The sequence below is a fragment of the Sprattus sprattus genome (genome assembly GCF_963457725.1).
Source record: "Sprattus sprattus genome assembly, chromosome: 11".
NCBI classification, from domain to species: Eukaryota; Metazoa; Chordata; class Actinopteri; order Clupeiformes; family Clupeidae; genus Sprattus; species Sprattus sprattus.
In genome coordinates this window covers 3928059-3946542 of record NC_137909.1, presented here as the reverse complement: position 1 = coordinate 3946542, position 18484 = coordinate 3928059, and the positions used below count along the sequence as shown (strand labels likewise).

General features: G+C 43.5%; 1 protein-coding gene across 1 annotated transcript in view; it reads left to right on the top strand.

Annotated features, from left to right (window-relative positions):
- The window catches only part of rab27b (RAB27B, member RAS oncogene family), a 31532-nt gene extending 13329 nt beyond the window's left edge, over positions 1 to 18203 (top strand). Inside the window, exons 3-7 of the mRNA XM_080846978.1 lie at positions 9539 to 9710; positions 14227 to 14312; positions 16193 to 16296; positions 16530 to 16653; positions 17510 to 18203. Coding sequence (XP_080703104.1) covers positions 9539 to 9710; positions 14227 to 14312; positions 16193 to 16296; positions 16530 to 16653; positions 17510 to 17696 — 673 coding nt within the window. The 3' untranslated portion in view covers positions 17697 to 18203. The remainder of the gene's footprint in view (positions 1 to 9538; positions 9711 to 14226; positions 14313 to 16192; positions 16297 to 16529; positions 16654 to 17509) is intronic.
- The last annotated feature ends 281 nt before the right edge of the window (positions 18204 to 18484 follow it).

The following is an 18484-nucleotide window of genomic DNA, read 5'->3' as shown; positions in this document are numbered from 1 at the left end:
GCGCTTGTGACCCATTGTTTGTGCATATCCGCTCCAGATACATGAGAAAACACGTCCTCACTCAGGATACTTTATTGGTTTTAACAATATGCTGCAAAATCATGCAAATATTCCTGTACCTTCAGATTGTTAAAAGTAGACTACAACTTTGTAACTTTAAAACGAAACAAAGGTCCACAATATCACCTTAAGGACCATTTTTATACCTTACAGGATACTTCTCTGACAACTGTATCTTTGGACACAGAAATTCTAGCCCTTTTTCTCTGTGTAGACAGAGTGTCATGGTTTTTATTGGGGCGCTTAATGGAAAGCCAGTGACAACCTATGCTGTCTTAATCTGGATAAATAATGCTGTATTCTTAAATAAGAAAATCCATAAACAAAGAAAGATGTGTGGGCTGTAAGAACCTTTTGTTCCTGCCTTAAGATTGTTTATGATTAAAAAAAAAAAAAAACATTAAAAGGGACTGCCTGAAGTATAGCACATTCTGTTGGGACCAATATTGTATTGCGGATAGAAATTCACCTCTGGGAATCTGTGAGATGCCTCTGACCATGCCCTCCATGTTCCATACCTCCTTAGTTCTGACACAAAGAGTAGGCCACATCTGTTCAGTAGTGGCACCTGACAGCTACTCACGACTCCTATCTCCTGCTATGTACATTCATCATCATTCTTTTGAATGATGGAGTCCCCCTCTTGTTTTCAAGGTAGACTCCGTGTGTAGACGTGTGAGTGTTTATACACGTGTCATGAGTTAAGCTCTATGTTGCTCCCCTAGTTGTTTTGCTATGTTCTCAAGCCCTACACTCCTAAATTGATTGCAGCAATAACCTTTTCATCACCGAGGGGTCGCTTTGGAAGAGCCTTGTGGGCTGCCTCCGTGGTGCTGCCTTCACTGCCTTCTGTGCTCGTGTGAGATCCCAACGGCTGTTTCATCCAAACAACATTTGTTTTCAGACGTTAGGCTCCGGGGGAATTTGACGGCTGTAGGCAGCCATCTCATTGTGTTCTTAATTGTGTCTATGTTTTACTGGAAGCCGCAGCCTCCTGTGGTCTTTGACATTTAGGGTTGTGGGATTGGATTTGTTTTTGCGGCCCCTGCTTTTCACCTCCTTTGTGGCGACTATTGATCCGTGTTCAGGGCGAGACCGGATCTCTGAGGGTTTTGCACTCTCCGCCATGACCTGTCAGTGATGGCAGACTCCGATTGCATGGCATTCCACGATCCTCTCGCCAGCACAGGTCACCTCCCATCATCTCTATGGTCATGTGAGTTCCTTAACTGCCTGTTCTATTAGCAGTGGAAAGCCATGATGGTATCTGTCTCCCTCTTTCCTTGGGAAGGCCTGCACAGGCTGGGAGTAATGAGTGGCTAGGTAACAGGAAAACGCAATTGCAGTTGCTAAGGAAGTGGAAGCAGCCAATTAAAACAGTGCTCCACTGTTCTTTCTAATAGCTGCTTCTGACTATAGAGGACACTCTCCTGGTGGGGTGTGGTGGTGGTAGATGGCCGGTGTTGCTAATGCCACACAGGAAGTGACTAGTCTGCTCTGGGCAACCCCACCCGCCAGCCCAGTCAGTTCAGTCAGAATCATTTGGATCAGTTCAAGTACTAGAGACTCCTGAAGGATGTGAAAGCAAACGCTCTTCTCTGTGATCTTCTGCCCCCCACCTCTCTCTCTCACACACACACACACACACACACACACACACACACACACACAGACACACACACAGACACACACACACACACACACACACACACACACACACACACACACACACACACATACACACACACACACAGTCATACACATACAAGTTTTCTTCTCTCTCTCTCTCTCTCTCTCTTTCTCTCTCTCTCTCCACCCCCTTCTGTCACAGGGGAAAGAGCAGGGTAGAAGGCTGACCTCCATGGGTTTGGCCCGTGGGTATGGGGTGTGGCCTATAAGAGCTGGGTGTTAGTCGGCTTGCTGGGTGCAGGATAAGCTCCTGTTGAGTAGACGGACTTTTTCACTGAAAAAAGGGAACAGGGAAGCTGAAAAAAACCAGGTAAGATCAGACTTTTGTTGTTTACCTTGAAATGAAAGGAGAGGCAGAAGGAGGCTCATTTGGTCAACGGATAAGAAGATTGTCTTATTGGTCATTTATTACTACTAGTTAAACAGAATTTCTCTCTCTTTCTTTTTGGTATTCTGTTCTATTGTAAGTGGAAATTGACCTGACCTGCCAAAGGATTTGCTCGTACCTTAGTCTCACAGATATTGTATGTATAGACAGTATGCAGAATTGATTCTTTCAAAGAATGTACTATTTACAGGTTTATATAAATACTATCCAATCATGGGTCAAGTAAATCCTCAGGCCTTAAAAGGCATGGCAACAGGCTTAAAAAATTGATTAAGAAGATTGTGTCATGGTTATTTACCTGCTATGGTATGAATATTGTGTCATGGTTATTTACCTGCTATGGTATGAAGATTGTGTCATGGTTATACAGTATACCTGCTATGGTATGAAGATTTTTTTCATGGTTATATACCTGCTATGGTGTCCCAGAGTAGGAATATATTGCTCTTCCTTCATGGTTGATTATGGTTAATGGCTGACACACTGCTTCTAGAGATTCCTCACTTATATGTTTAAGAGTGTAGTTCATTCTGCGCCCTAAGCTGACACAAATCCACAGTCCTTTCAAAAACCACCAACAGCCTCACAATTTGGGTGACACAGGCAAAGAACAATCTCTTTCTCTCTCGTTCTCTCTCTTTCGCTCGCTTACTCTCCAACCCTTAAACGGATAAAAGCATGTGACATCACAACAAGTTTCATGACTGCTTGCAGAGTACTTTCTCCCTCGTACTGCTGGTTAGAGAGACATTTGTGTTTGACCTATTTAACTTGGTGTTGGAGCGTACATCTGAACTCAAAATGCCACTATTAAAAGTCCATTATGGCCAAGGTTTAATGACTCCCATAGGATTGTTCTGTTGATGGAATTTTTAATTCATCTGAGCCTCATTCACTTGCAAATGATACAATCATTCAAATCAAATAGCTTCTCAGTAGTTCACCTTTACTAAAACCACTTTATGTCTGGTGGATTTAAAAGCACATTTGCATACGTAACAAATGCGGTGTAATACAAGAATCTCATACCGCCTAAATACCATACATACCATACTGCTACATCTAGCATTGGCTTCAGATGGTTAGACTGTATAATGTTCACTAAGTACACTTACATCAATATTTCTCTACTCTACATCTGGTTGTACATTGCAGACTTTTAAAAGGGCCTGAGCCCACAAGTCAGCAGGGCTTGGTATGCGTGTTTTGGTATCTGTATGTTTATAATAGTCTACTATTGGTAAAAGGCATGTGCTTTAAGCTAATACATGATTATTTTATGCTCTGTCCTGCAAGCAGAACTAATATCCAACTAATTTGAGTAATGTTCCCCGACTACATCCCAATCAGCATCAGTTCATAGTGTTTGTCCTGTCTTTGTGACATTAGTCATTTGGGAAAATGACAGATTTGCTCTTCAGACAAGGTATTCTGTGCTTTGTCCCTGGGATAACTGGAGGCCTGGTGAAATTGATTTGGGCCAAATGACAGCATGACTTTAATCCTGCTATTCTACCCTGTGGCTAACCTGAAGTAATTAGATCGTGGATGCTGCCAGAGTCTGTAATGTAATAAATACTCCAAAATTCTGACTTTTATTTCTTTATTCCTTTTTGCCTAAATGTCACAGTCGTATTTGTGCTATCAAATGTCAGGTACTATTGTTAACTTTTTTGCCCCAGGTGTCTTTGAGTCTTAAGCTATTAGTTGTTACTAGCGACACTAGCTAGTATAAGAGCTGACAGAAGATTTTTTTTCTACTTATGACACAGCAAAATCAATACGTATGACACAGCAAAATCAATATGTCTCTTGAAACTCAACAGCGAATGGAGCAGCATCCTAAGCCTCAGTAGGCCTAGTTCATAGAATCCTTTTTATTTATCATCTTTAAATGTCGGAGGGTTTCCCAAAAGCATTGTTAAATTAAATTGTGTTTGATAAAGCTAGTAGATTAACACTTGCTTTGGAGGAGTCGTAGGGGTGTGGTCACAAGCAGGACATACAGGGAATTTACAACTAAAAGTTCTTCTATTGCAGTCTTAACGTTTTAAGTAGGCTCAATATGTCACCACATCATGCAACCATCAAATCTGAATACAGTGTGTGTGTGTGTGTGTGTGTGTGTGTGTGTGTGTGTGTGTGTGTGTGTGTGTGTGTGTGTGTGTGTGTGGTGTGTGTGTGTGTGTGTGTGTGGTGTGAGTGTGTGAGTGTGTGTGTGTGTGTGTGTGTGTGTGTGTGGTGTGTGAGTGTGTGTGTTTGTGTTTGTGTGTGTGTGTGTGTGTGTGTGTGTGTGTGTGTGTGTGTTTGAGTGTGTGTGAGAGAGTGTGTGAGAGAGTGTGTGAGAGAGTGCATGAGTGAGTGAGTGAGTGAGTGAGTGTTAGGCCTTTTCGGAGAAGTATTTTTCTTAAGTTAGATATGCAGATGTTAAAGTTAATTCACTTGTAGGTCCAAAGACGTTCAGAAGGCAGCTGTGATGTTACCTGATATCACCAATCTAGGTGATGTTTCAGCACTGTTGACATGGACAGCGTCTGTGAACTAGTACTTAAGAGCAGGGTATGCGTGTGGAACATGCTTGTGTGGGAAATATGTGTCAAATGTAGAATCACTCGTGGAGAACACTTGTTTCCATTAGGATTCATCGCAGTTCGGAGACCTATTCTATTGATTCCGCAAATAATAATTTGACCTCCCAACACCAAGTTAATTGTATCCTTTGGGAGTTTTAGTTTTGGGGATTTGCTGTGATCAAACTCAACCGTAAAACCTACAGGGTTGAGCAGGTTTTATCACTATACAGAATGGCTTCTATGTATGTTCCATGTTCTGGATGTTTGTAAGTGGAGGCTTAAAGTTAGGCTGCATTTGAGGAAATGAACACATTCAGTGTTAGCAGATACGTTATGGGTTTCTGTGTACGTAATTAGATAATGATTCTAAATAGTTTCGTCTTACGTATTTTGTGACTAACACTGTGTCTATGTTGTGAACAGTGTGCGTAGTCAGTGCCAACAACATGTCTGCCTGAGATGGTAGAACAATAAGAGAAAAAGTGCTTCGACTTGAGGTATAAGTTCTGCTGGGTGCGTATTGGTCTCATGTGACTGAGTTGAGTTATGGAGTTGGGGTGGGGGTGGGGGGTAGTTAAGCTGGTGCTATGCTAAGTGAGATGACTGATGATGAGAGCCGAGAGCTGGAGCCCTCCCAGAGCCCTCCCAGGCCTCAGTGAGTTATGGTGGGAGAGGAACACTAAGGCACCCAGGGCTCAGGGCTCAGGGCTCAGGGCTCAGGGCTCAGGGCACAGCAGCCCACCTGAGAGCACCACCCAGGGGGTCGGTTCATTCAGCTCGCTCCCTGTGTCAGATCGATGATACCTGCTGGAGACGTGCGCCACTGCTAACCTTTTGGCTTCTGCCACTGGAGCTGTTGCTACAGATGCTGGCCTGACCCACATGCGGTGCTAGTGCAGTGCAGGCCCTGTGGCTGTGTACAAGGGCTCCTCGTGGTGTGTGTAAGTGTGTGTGCGTGTGTGTAAGTGTGTGTGTGCGCACATTCTTGTTCATGTCTGTTGGTTGTTTCAAACAGACTGCTCAGAGAGCTCATTTTCCATTGCTTCACCTGTTCAGTGTTCTGATTTCATGTGTGACATAACGCTGCTGTTCTTTTTTACCTTTGGCCATGGGTGGCTTGTATAAATGTATGCACAATATGGAAGTAGCATGTTATAACGATGCTCTTAGGAAGCACACTCTAGGAAGCATGCTGTAGGGATGAGTGGGTAGAGAGAGAGGGAGGGTTATGAGAGAGAGGGAGAGAGAGAAAGAGGGAGAGAGAGAGAGAGAGAGAGAGAGAGAGAGAGAGAGGGTAATGAGAGGGGTGCATTCATCTGACCATACCATAGATTGAGCATCTGCTATGCCTCAGAGCATATGCCATGAATTCTGGGAAGAGGCAATTGAATTTGCACACATACATTTATGCACACGCATAAATACACACAAATTGAATATGGTAAAGGCAACTAATTAAATCTGTATATTTAATCTTATTCAAGACGAATTGAAAGCAGATTCTTGTTAGCCATCCAAACCTTGTTGAAATCCAGGAGGAATTTTTCTTTTACATTGACTGAGGATGACTTCTGGGAATGATAGTTACAAAGAGACAGATGACCTGGTCACACAGGGGATTGGTCACAATGAGATGTGACAAGAATGGAGCCAAATGTCACTTGTGAGTGGGCTCTGGGATATGGGCCCTGAGGCATAGAGACCCTTGTGTCCTTTACCGGATATTGGATGTCTTAGAATTAGTAAGAGCACAACACTCTCCTTTGATCAGCTTGTTAGCCTGAAGTGGTAAACACACTCTCTCCCTGTCTGTCTGTCTGACTGAGATACTTGCTGTGGGCAGGTCAGAGGGCACACATGACCAGGCATGGTCTTTCATGTCAAACTGTTGAATACTATATAGTCTCGTCTCTGTTTAACTGAAAAAAAGTTTAAAAATACTTTCATTCTTTTCATCGGATTCACTTCTATTGTTTTAAATGTATCCCTGTTTATCATTTGAATATCGTGATACTAACTTTTGATTCATTTTTGATTTATTAATTCAATACTTTTGTTTAATTTAAATGTATTATTTTATATCTTATAATTATACAATTAAATATGAAATGTGGTCTGACTTCTATTTCAGTTTTCAGTGTTCATTTTATCAATTTAAATGGACAAAACAAATGCCAACACAGTTCCCAGTTAGACACAGATGAGTATCTGTATGTTTAGGTGTAGCTTATAGCATCAGGGTTGATTTAATCACAACTCACCTTACATCACATGAACTTTAGAACAGTGTTGAAGTAGGCTTGGCTCTTACACAAATCATCCCAGTGCCTCAGACCTCACTGGCCTAGTGTGGTGGCAAGTTGACGGTAGTAGCTGTGTACATATTAGCTCTACCAGGCCTCTTTGATAACTGACCTGATTATAAAGGAGGTGTTGCAACAGCATTCCTAAGGTGACTGTAATGGAATACAAACTGAATTAATCTTCTACCAAGACCTGACAGGAAGATCAGTGTATGAACCACACAACATCGGTTTCCATGGGAATAGTCCTGCAGGAACACTCTAACATCCACCTCTAAGAAAGAGCAGTGGAATACTACGTGTATTTTTTGGTGGTTGTCTTATTGTGTATGATCGTATTCAGGAGTTGTGGCTTTACCAAGTAGACATTTCTGTATTGATTTATTTTTCTATGACACCAACAGTTATCAGTGGGTATCCATTTTTTTTGTTACTTTCTGACAGAGGCAAAACTGTCATCAGAACAAGGTGGCTCAGGCGAGATGAGTCAGTTTCCTGAACGGCAAGTGCAGATCTCTCATTTCTTGCATGTGTGTTTCCAATCACGTGAGATGTTAAGTACTCCATTGGAGTGTTGTGTCAGCCACAGTGTTGCTGATCAAATAATTCTCCAAACTATTCTGTTTTTCCTGCAAGATGCCTCTTCTCGTTCAGAAAGTCTCTCTCTTTATGAGGCTCATTGTCTACTGTGAGTGTTCCTCTGTTGCGTAAGCCAGCATCAGCTGACACGGAGCTCTTGAACTGAGCCAAGCGCACCAGACCAGCCGTCTCCTGAAGCGAGAGAGCGGGAGAGAGAACCTCAGTCCAGTGAGCAGTCTCCACGGACCATAAATTCCTCAGAGGACAAACACTCACAAAGAAGGCATCTTAAAACACTAGCCATTGTCTAAGGAGCGAGCCAAAGCAGGAACAAAAGGAATGAATGATTTACTTCTCTGCTGCCTCCCCAACCAATACCATTTGTTTGGCCCACGTGGCAGCCCAGTGGAGGACCGTGAGGTCTTATGCCTCCTGACAGAAGAAACCTACCCTCAGGCGGTCCAGCCACCCAACCCCTGACCACCGGATCAATAGCGGCTCACTCATTTCCTTGACACAAGGGGGCTGAAGTAGCTGCTGGGGACTCATGGGGGATGTGGGGAGGGGGGGGGGGGGGGGGGTTTGGAGTGGGTATGTGGTGAGTGTGCAGGGTAAGGGGTAGGGGACAGCAGGAGGCGAATGCATCTCAGCTGAGCCTCTGGTGAATCAGAGTCCCATGATCCTCTCTAAATATACTTGGCAAGTGGCACGAGGGAGGCGGACAAACAAGGCATAGATCCGGAGTGCAGCCTCCACGTAGGGAGCAGCAGCTCCACTGAGATGGGAACAGGGGAATGCCACACTCAATCTAATCAGAGGGGAGAAGGGAAGGAAAGACACCAGCTGAACAAGCCACCCTCCATTTTTGTCAGCTCACAACTGTCAACGCTCAGCAATAAAACCCAAATAAAATATCACTTTTACAGATATGTTTGTGGATCACAACTGCCCTAAAATAAACGTAACAGATACGTTATTCCGGTTTGATTCAATTCTGAGCGATGCTAGTCAGCTGGACGGGCTCATTTGAGCTTTTTCAACTCCACAGAGATTCCCACCACCCACTCCCAGAACCTCCTGATCCCTCATGCGAAAGCAGAGAGGAATCATGTGCCAGGTCTTTCACCCTCTCATTCTTTCTCCCTCTGCCTCTCTCCCAAACACCCCTTTGGCTCCCCATCCCCCAGCCCTCGGGCTGTCCTGGCCCTACCACCTCTGAGCTCCAACATGAGGCATTACGCTGTACACAACACTGTTGTTTGGCTCTCTTGTGACCCTGTGATAGCATCCTCCAGTCTCTGCCCACGGGGCCTGTCTCCGACTCCTGACCTCTGCCAAACAGCATTACTGGAGCACCTTGGGAGTCTGGCACAAGCCCGGGTGGAGGCAGCCTCCTTCCAATGCATCCGCTCGCAGACGGAGACATGCCACACTGCATTCTGCTCATACCAACTGCACCCTGGCTGGGTCATAGTGTGTCAGTGGATCATGATCTGATGTCACTTCCGGAAGAAATTAGGATTGGAAATGTTTGTTTAGTAAAAACCAAGAATAACCTGGAATGAACGGATGGGCACGTCTTAGGAAAAAGTAATGGATTCAATGGAAAGGTGTGAGTCTGGCCAGCCGTGTCTTAAGTGTGACCTCTGGAATACCTCTGTACTCTGATCAAGCTGAACATATTAGTAATTTCCTTGGAAACCTGTCATAAGGGTTCAGTAACAAACTAAGTAGGTTGTGTGCATGTTTTATTGATTGTAAACAACCTGGTGGCTTATTCAAAATTCGTTGCCTCAGTAAACTCACCTCTTGAATGTTTTGTGTTGAATCTGTGGTCATACAGTCTGCTGCATTGAGATTGGCTGATCGGCTGATCTAAAACTCTTCTCTCCTTAGATAGGCATGCTGTGTACTTCACTGACTGTTCCCTGTTGGTTTGTGTGCAGGTTCAGCGCAGGCAGCACTATGACTGATGGGGACTATGATTATTTGATCAAGCTCCTGGCTCTGGGGGACTCTGGAGTGGGAAAGACCACCTTTCTTTACCGCTACACAGACAACAAATTCAACCCAAAATTCATCACGACAGTGGGGATAGACTTCAGGGAAAAAAGAGTGGTAAGCTCATCCTGTTGTCTCTCTCTCCTCCCTCTCATCTTTTCCTTAATCTGCTTGTGAACCTTTCATTTCAGTCTTTTAATGTATCTTCACACATTTATAATTCTTCATTCACACTGACAGGCATTTTGAACAGTTGATAGAAAAGCACATAGTACTTCCCCATTGTTCCCTTAAAGATAAAGATAATAATATGATCTCCATCAAACCATCTTTAAAAGCATGACTCTGAAATGGCTACTGGCCACCAGCCTCTGACCTTTAGTATTATATCAGTAGGCGTGGATGTGTGTGCCATGGGGAGTATGCCCTGGTTCCTCCTGTTTGGTGATGACTCACAAACACCTAGAAGCCATTGTGTGTGTGTGTGTGTGTGTGTGTGTCTGTCTGTCTGTCTGTGTGTGTGTCTGTGTGTGAGAGAGAGACAGAAGAGGAGGATAGACAGGGAGGAGTATGACCGGCACATGTTTAGTGCCGTAACAACATGGCATTTTCTACTCCAGTAACACGTTTTTCCGGTTGAGAGGAAGGCAGGGAGAAGCAGTGATTAACATGCAGTAATGACGCACAGCTTATTTCTACTGCCTTGTGCTCATTCATATTTAGGCAGCAGTCAGTCTGTGAATGGATCGGACTGACTTCAAGGCTCCACCGTGTAATTAAATGAGACGGGGATAGTTACTTTTGGTGATGTCATCCTTTCTGAGAACAGAGAGGAACTGTTAATGATTTTTACAGTTCTATCTTTCGTTCTGTCGCTATTTCTGTATCCCTCACTCACACCCTGTCTCTCTGTATTTCTCTTTCACCAGTGCTGTGTGATCACAGGAGATGATAATAGACTCCTGAATATCAGTGTGTCATTTAAACAGTGCTCTACAAATGCCGTAAACGCACATATTTTAGTTTGTCGTATGTGCTTTGTCTGCATATAGCAGAGAAATAGCAACAACTTGGGACAATCTCTGGACAGACACTAAAGACAACTGGGATCATATAACTTTCATATAAGATGTATTCCTAGATTAATCTTAGCAATAATGTAAATTAATGAATCTAAATAGGTTATTTTTATTGTACTATTGTCATATGTTGTGATCCCAAAGACCTCCTGCAGGACCATGTAAATAAGTTAACCAGTAAGAGTCCATGTAAATGGTAGCCTGGATACCAGCCCAAACCCCGCCCACAAAAATTTTGTTCAGGGAGATTTGGTCTGGCTCTGAGTTAGTTGGGAGAGAGTTTCATCGGACAGATAAAGCCGGACCAATCAAATTGTCAGGGCGGGCTTTATATGATGATGGACAGATTATCCAGCGGTAAATTCGAAATCTTCCAAAAGATGGCGCCGTATCCGGCTTGTAAGTGGGACATATTTTATGTAAATTATGCTATCTACACGACTTTTTTATGTCTACATTGACTCGGTTAGTTGTATATGTGCAACACGGATGTTGCCGAGGATTGTATGTCTTAACTGAAGCACTCTAGACCATTATTGTTAGGGCATTGCTAACACTACACCAAAAATCCATTAAAACACATGGTAGCTAGCTATAGCCTTGTTGCTAATTAGTAACGTGAGCAGGCATATCTCAACAGATATTGACAGCGTATTCATTTTAAAAGAGGAACAGAGAAACGCGATCAAGGCATTTGTCTATCGAAAATATGTTTTTGCCGTCCTTCCTACGGGATCAGGTTAAAGTTTTAATGTATCAGATGGTCATACTACGTTGCTCTGATTGGTTCAAGGTATCCAATTGAGCGAAGAGGCATTTTTTCCCCTTGGTTCGTTGAAACACGCCCCATAATCACAGCCCAATAGTTCAGTATCAGACTCATATTCTGACTAGAATCGTCAGGCTATGTGAATGGCAGCGTAAGTGAACATCTACAGTGCCCTCCACAAATATTGGCCCCCTTAGTGAATATGAGCTAAACAGGCTATATGTCTTTGCTGTTCATCCTCTCAGTCTTTCACTCGAAATATACACAAAAATCCTACCTTTTCATTGAAGTAAAATTATAAAAAGAAAAAAAAACATTGACATTAAATAAATATTTTTCCCCAAAACATGTGTGCCACAATTATTGGCACCCCTTAATGTAATGTTTTGTGCAGCCTCCATTTGCCAAGATAATAGCTCTAAGTCTTATCCTATAATGCGTGATGAGGTTGGTGAACACATGGCACGGGATCTGAGATCATTAATACATGCAGTATATCTTCAGATCCTTCAGAATCTGAGGTCAACGTTTGTAGACTTGGCTACAGCTCATCCCACATATTTTCTATGGGGTTTAGGTCAGGGGACTGTGATGGCCATGGCAAAAAAATTATTCTGTGGTCGGTGAACCATTTTTGTGTTGATTTTGAGGTGTGCCTAGAATTGATGGAGTCCATGATACCATGTATCCTAACAAGATGTCCAGGGCCTTTCGAATAAAAACAGCCCCACAACATCAAAGATCCGCCACCATACTTCACATTGGGTATGGGGTGCTTTTCTATATGGCTATCTTTCTGTCTACGCCAAACCCACCGTTCATGTTTGTTGCCAAACAGCTTTATTTTGGTCTCATCTGACCATATAACTCGGTCCTATTGAAAGTCTGACTTACATTTGGCAAACTGTAGGCGCTTTAGTTTGTTGCGCTTTAGTTTGTTGACAGCAGAGGCTTTTTTCTGGCAACCCTCACTTTCTGACCCCAAGACTCAACTAACCTCAACAATTCTCCAGCTGTGATCCTTGGAGATTATTTTGCCAGTAGAACCATCCCCCTCACCGTGCGTGGGGTCAATGTACAGACACGTCCTCTTCCAGGCTGATTCTTAACATCTCCTGTTGCTTTAAACTTCTTAATTATTTCCATGATAGTGGAAATGGGTATTTTCAACTGTTTCGAGATTTTCTTGTGTCCATTTCTTGATTTGTGCAGCTCAACAACTTTTCATCGCACATCAAAACTGTGGTATTTGGGTCTTTCCTATAGTGATGAATGACTTATGGAATTTGGCCTGTGTCACTTCATATTTGTACGCCAGTGGAACTGGAAGTCATGGTTGACCTCATACGAGTTCCTTATCAAACAGGTGAACTTAAAAATGTTAAATATGACTGGAAATATACTTCAGTTAGATTTTAATTAAAGATTTATCTAGGGGTGCCAATAATTGTGGCACACATGTTTTGGGGAAAAATACTTATTTAATGTTAACAGTTTTTTTTTTCAATAATTTTGCTTCAATGAAAAGGTAAGATTTGTGTGAATATTTTGAGTGAAAACCAAGAGGATTAACAGCAAAGACATATTTTTTTATAGCCTGTTTAGCTCATATTCACTAGGGGTGCCAATATTTGTGGAGGGCACTGTAAATGTAAAATAGATGCAAAACATGCAGGCCTACCAGTCCAATACAGTACTGCCACCCTAACAGACAGGCCTACCAGTCCAATACAGTACTGTCACCCTGACAGGCCTCTCTGGCACCCTAGAGACACAGTGGACTGAAAAAAAGAAAAGAGTATAGCACTTTTTAGCATAGTCACTCCATTTGAACCTCACTGATGCATAAGGAACTGCCTTGGCTAAACTGATCTTCCCCCGACATGCAAATACACTTGAACAAGAGAATTCCTGCTAAATAATGTAGGTGACGCTATAGCTGGAAAAATAATAGCATCTGTCCTGGCATTCCCAACTGTTCAGCAATGTAATGTTTTAAGGCCCCCTGCTGGTGGAATGGAGCACGGTTTCAATCCTTTGGGTTTTACGTAAAATTATGTGTACCGTGTCCTAGCACAGGAAAATCCCCTCATTCTGATTGGTGTTTGCTGACATGACTTCCAAGTCTGTTAGTCCACAGCCGCATTACATGATTCAGTCACTGCAATTATCTGTGTGTGTGTGTTCGTTTTTGTATGTTGAATACACAGAAACAGAGAAACAAAGAGAAAGTCAGAGCAATGCTTTCTATGGAATTGGGGAACATGGGTAACCCTGTCCTTTAATCTGATAGCCTGTAAGATGTATAGGTATTCCATAGGTTTCATGACGGGGAAAACACACGCCGATCCAAGTGTTTCTCCTGTGTGTGCTAATGAGAGCTCTCTGACACACACCATGTGAGCCATGCTGAGCCCCTGTCAGTAACACACACATTCCTGCACAGGATCAAACGCTCAGTACCCTGCCATGTAAGGCTAGACTCTGACCCCAAGTGTATGTGCAGTCAGCCAACCCAAATCACATTCTGTATCATGGGTCTAGACTGCATGTCTGAGTTTGTGTGTGTGTGTGTGTGTGTGTGTGTGTGTGTGTGTGTGTGTGTGTGTGTGTGTGTGTGTGTGTGTGTGTGTGGGGATGGGTGTGTGTGTGTGTGTTTGTGTTTGTGTTTGTGTGTATGTGTATGTGTATGTGTGTGTGTGGGGATGGCTGTGTGTGTGTGTGTGTGTGTGTGTGTGTGTGTTTGTGTGTGTGTGTGTGTGGGGGGGACGGTGTTGCATTGTAGGTCTACACAGCGAACAGTCCTAATGGAACCACGGGGAAGTCATTTAAAGTGCATCTGCAGCTGTGGGACACAGCAGGACAGGAGAGGTATGTAAACATGACCCACACCTCCACACAGCTCATCCGCACCTCCACACAGCTCACCTGCACCTCCACACAGCTCACCCGCACCTCCTCACATCTCACCTGCACCTCCTCACAGCTCGACTGCACCTCCACACAGCTCACCTGCACCTCCACACAGCTCACCTGCACCTCCACACAGCTCACCTGCACCTCCACACAGCTCATCCGCACCTCCACACAGCTCACCCGCACCTCCTCACAGCTCACCTGCACCTCCACACAGCTCATCTGCACCTCCACACAGCTCACCTGCACCTCCTCACAGCTCACCTGCACCTCCACACAGCTCACCCGCACCTCCTCACAGCTCACCTGCACCTCCTCACAGCTCACCCGCACCTCCTCACAGCTCACCCGCACCTCCACACAGCTCGACTGCACCTCCTCACAGCTCACCTGCACCTCCACACAGCTCGACTGCACCTCCACACATCTCACCTGCACCTCCACACATCTCACCTGCACCTCCACACATCTCACCTGCACCTCCACACAGCTCACCTGCACCTCCACACAGCTCACCTGCACCTCCACACAGCTCACCTGCACCTCCACACAGCTCACCTGCACCTCCACACAGCTCACCTGCACAGAAGCACTGCTGTGGGCCTGATCTTAGTTTCATACTCTAAATTGTAGATGGACTTTGACAAAGCTGATTATCCCGAAGTTCAACTCTATTCTATCCAAGACAATCATATATTTGTAATGTGAGCCATACCTATACTTTATAAAATATGATGTGACTAAGCAGAATATGTACATGTAAATCATGGAGCCAGCAGAGGGGGCTGTACAAACAGAACACCTCTTTCAGCCCTGCAGTGTAAGGGTTGGCGTGGCTGCCTTCACCAGTGGATACACATGGTGTTCTCTGATGCTCCGCTCATCATGTTCTCTGAGTGTCTTCAGATCAAAGCCTGCCCTTAATGCAATGGAAATGTCAACGCAAATGCGATTGACTATAATTCAATCCACACATCAAACAGTGAACCCAAGAGCACTCTTCTTACGGATGAGCCCAACAGGGCTGCCTGGTGTGGCCTGGCTTCTGCATAACTGTGATGGGTTTTGTTAGACATCACTGTGGCTGGAGCTTTTAATCTGAATGTAGTTTTTTTTTCTGTTAGCTGTTATACAATGCTGCCTGGAGATATTAAATGTGTTCTTTTTTCTTTGTCAGATTAATCAAATTTGCCCTTTAAATGCAAAACCCAAAAACGCTGCATAGTCTAGGAGCGATCATCTCTAATGATGATGCCTGACATGACCTTGGCATTCTGACATTTCTCTGTTCCTTTAACTACCCATGAGAAAACTCCCTATCTGTTCAAAAAAAGCCTTCCTGCTAATTTAGCCTTGAGTCATTCCTTGCTTTAAAAGGCCTGTTTTTCTTCCCTCCTGAGCATCGACCTCTGAAGAAGGTATCATCGGAGGACATTCAAGCTTTGAAATGGCAAAAGTAATTTCAAAGCTATGAGTCATTGTCTTATGTAAGCAGTATATTTCTGGTGATTTCCCCGAAATGCCGACGAACTTCATGGTGACTTCATCTTTCATGAGGGAAAACCCTGCCACTCCCTGGAGAGATCATCCCAACCCATAACTCAGTTTGGGAAATGAAACAGACTTACATGCAAACTTCAGATTATATACAGATATATAGATCAGTGATTATGTCAAAATACTTTTGTCCTCTGTGCAAAGACTATACATGTAACTTGTGGAACAATGTGACATTATGTGCCATGTGCCTCATGTCATAGGAACTCTGTTTATTAGCAGCATGTGTAAACAGTGTTGCTGGTGTGTGTGTAAATCTGTGTGGCCTTGTGCATTAGATTCAGGAGCCTCACCACGGCCTTCTTCAGAGATGCCATGGGCTTCCTGCTCATGTTTGACCTCACCAGCCAGCAGAGCTTCCTCAATGTGCGCAACTGGATGAGTGAGTATACCAGAGAGAAAGAGAGAGAGAGAGAGAGAGAGAGAGAGAGAGTCGTAGAGCACAAGAGATTGATTGTGTTTAAGCGTGACTTGACTCTTCTGACCTACTGTACTAGACTGAAATATTGTTATGGTGTTTGTCCGTCAGGAAGTCATAACTCAGTTGTGTTCTACACACCCATGTCCTCTGACCTTCTATGAGTTGACAATCTCTAATGTGCTGTGTGGTTGCAGGCCAGCTACAGGCCAATGCGTACTGTGAAAATCCTGACATTGTCTTAGTGGGCAACAAGGCCGATCTGGCAGATCAGAGAGAGGTGCAGGAGAAACAGGCAAAAGAGCTCGCTGACAAGTATGGGTGAGTATCACAGTGTGTGTGTGTGTGTGTGTGTGTGTGTGTGTGTGTGTGTGTGTGTGTGTGTGTGTGTGTGTGTGTGTGTGTGTGTGTGTGTGTTAATATCACACAGTCAACCCTCACCCAGGAAACCTCAGCAAAGTTACCCGCTAAAATAACTGCAAAGGCTTTTATTTACACTTAAATGGGCTTATTACATCCACCCAAGGCACCATTCTATTAATATCTACTAGAACCAGGTAATTATAATAATGACAATGATGGATTTGAATAATAGGCTTTCACATTCTTCACAAATGGAGTTTTCTAGGATTACAGGCTTTGATGAAACTGCATATCTGTCTGCGCTATTGTGCCCAACAGAGGAAAGTGGGCCCATGGGATTATGAGATTAATGTGTAAATCCACACACAAGAGAGCCCACTTGATCTCTCTCTTGTCAAATGTATGTAATTATGCTTGAAGTATGTGATTCAGTAAAAGAATGACAGGGAAGGATGGTCCCTGGTACAGCACACATGAAACAATCCCTCCATTCTTGAAAGCGGTTATCTCTGATTATAGGTTCTGGCAAAGCATTTTTGTCTTTTGATTGTTGTGCTCTGTTGTGACAGATATTTCCCTGCTTTAGAGCTTCATAGTGGAAAAGTAGTATTGAAATAAGACTATTATTCAAATGAAGTATTATGAGATTAAACATTTCACTAAAGTAATTTGACCGAAAAACTGGGATTGTTAAAACAAATCCAATATTGAGTCATGGTTAATATCCTTCAAGCTATGCTTGAAAGGTGGATTATTGTTAATCATTGCTCTTCTTCCCCTATCCACTCCTCTGTGATTGTGCCTGACTGGCTAGTATCCCCTACTTTGAGACGAGTGCTGCCACGGGGACGGAGGTGGACAAGGCTGTGGTCACCCTGCTGGACCTGGTCATGAAGCGCATGGAACAGTGTGTGGACAAACCAGCACTCGACGCCCACAATGGGGAGGGAACCAGCAAACTGGACGCGCCGCCGGTCAATGAGAAGAAATGCGCCTGTTAAAAGGGTGGTTTACGCAAGGATCTCTCCCTTCCCCCCTGCCACAACTGTACCTTCCCTTTAAATGCCCCCTCTAGTTGATGGCTCTCAAAGCTGGCATGGTAGCTGGGTGAAGTGGCTTTGCCCAGTCTGTCTCTCTGTCCATCTCCATTCACCCAGGCTAACCACAGTATTTAGGGGGATGTCTGAGCTGTGTAATACTGCCTTAGAAACACATTTTTAAGGCCTTGCCCACAAAAAGAGTTTCTTGTCTCTTTGTTCACTTTTTCCTCACTGGTTAACAAAAGTATTATTTACTTAAAGGTCTAAGATTTGGTGTTATTTGAATATATAAGTATCAATTTTCATCATTTTTTACTATTTTATCCAGATTTTCCTTTATTGATACATCAGAATAATATCATTATTATAGGATCAAATACAATTAATACATCTGGATGATATCTGCTGATTAATTTATTAGCCATTCAAAAACTGCATCAATTGTTACATGGTTATTAAGTGCATACTGTTCTTATTCCAGCTCAGTTAATGTAGAGACGATGACTTTTACCACAGCATAGTAATTGACATTAGGGATGATGTTGTTAATATTTTTCTTTACTAATCTATAGAGTTATAGACAGGTGTTTGATCAATCTACCTTTAGAAAGAAGAGGGCAGCACTGTATAGTTTGGTAATAGAACAGCTACTATGGTAACAGAACAGCTACTATCGTATGTCAACATAACTACTACTGATTACTGTTTTACCATCATGTCCACATTACCACTGCGTTCTCTCAGTTCTG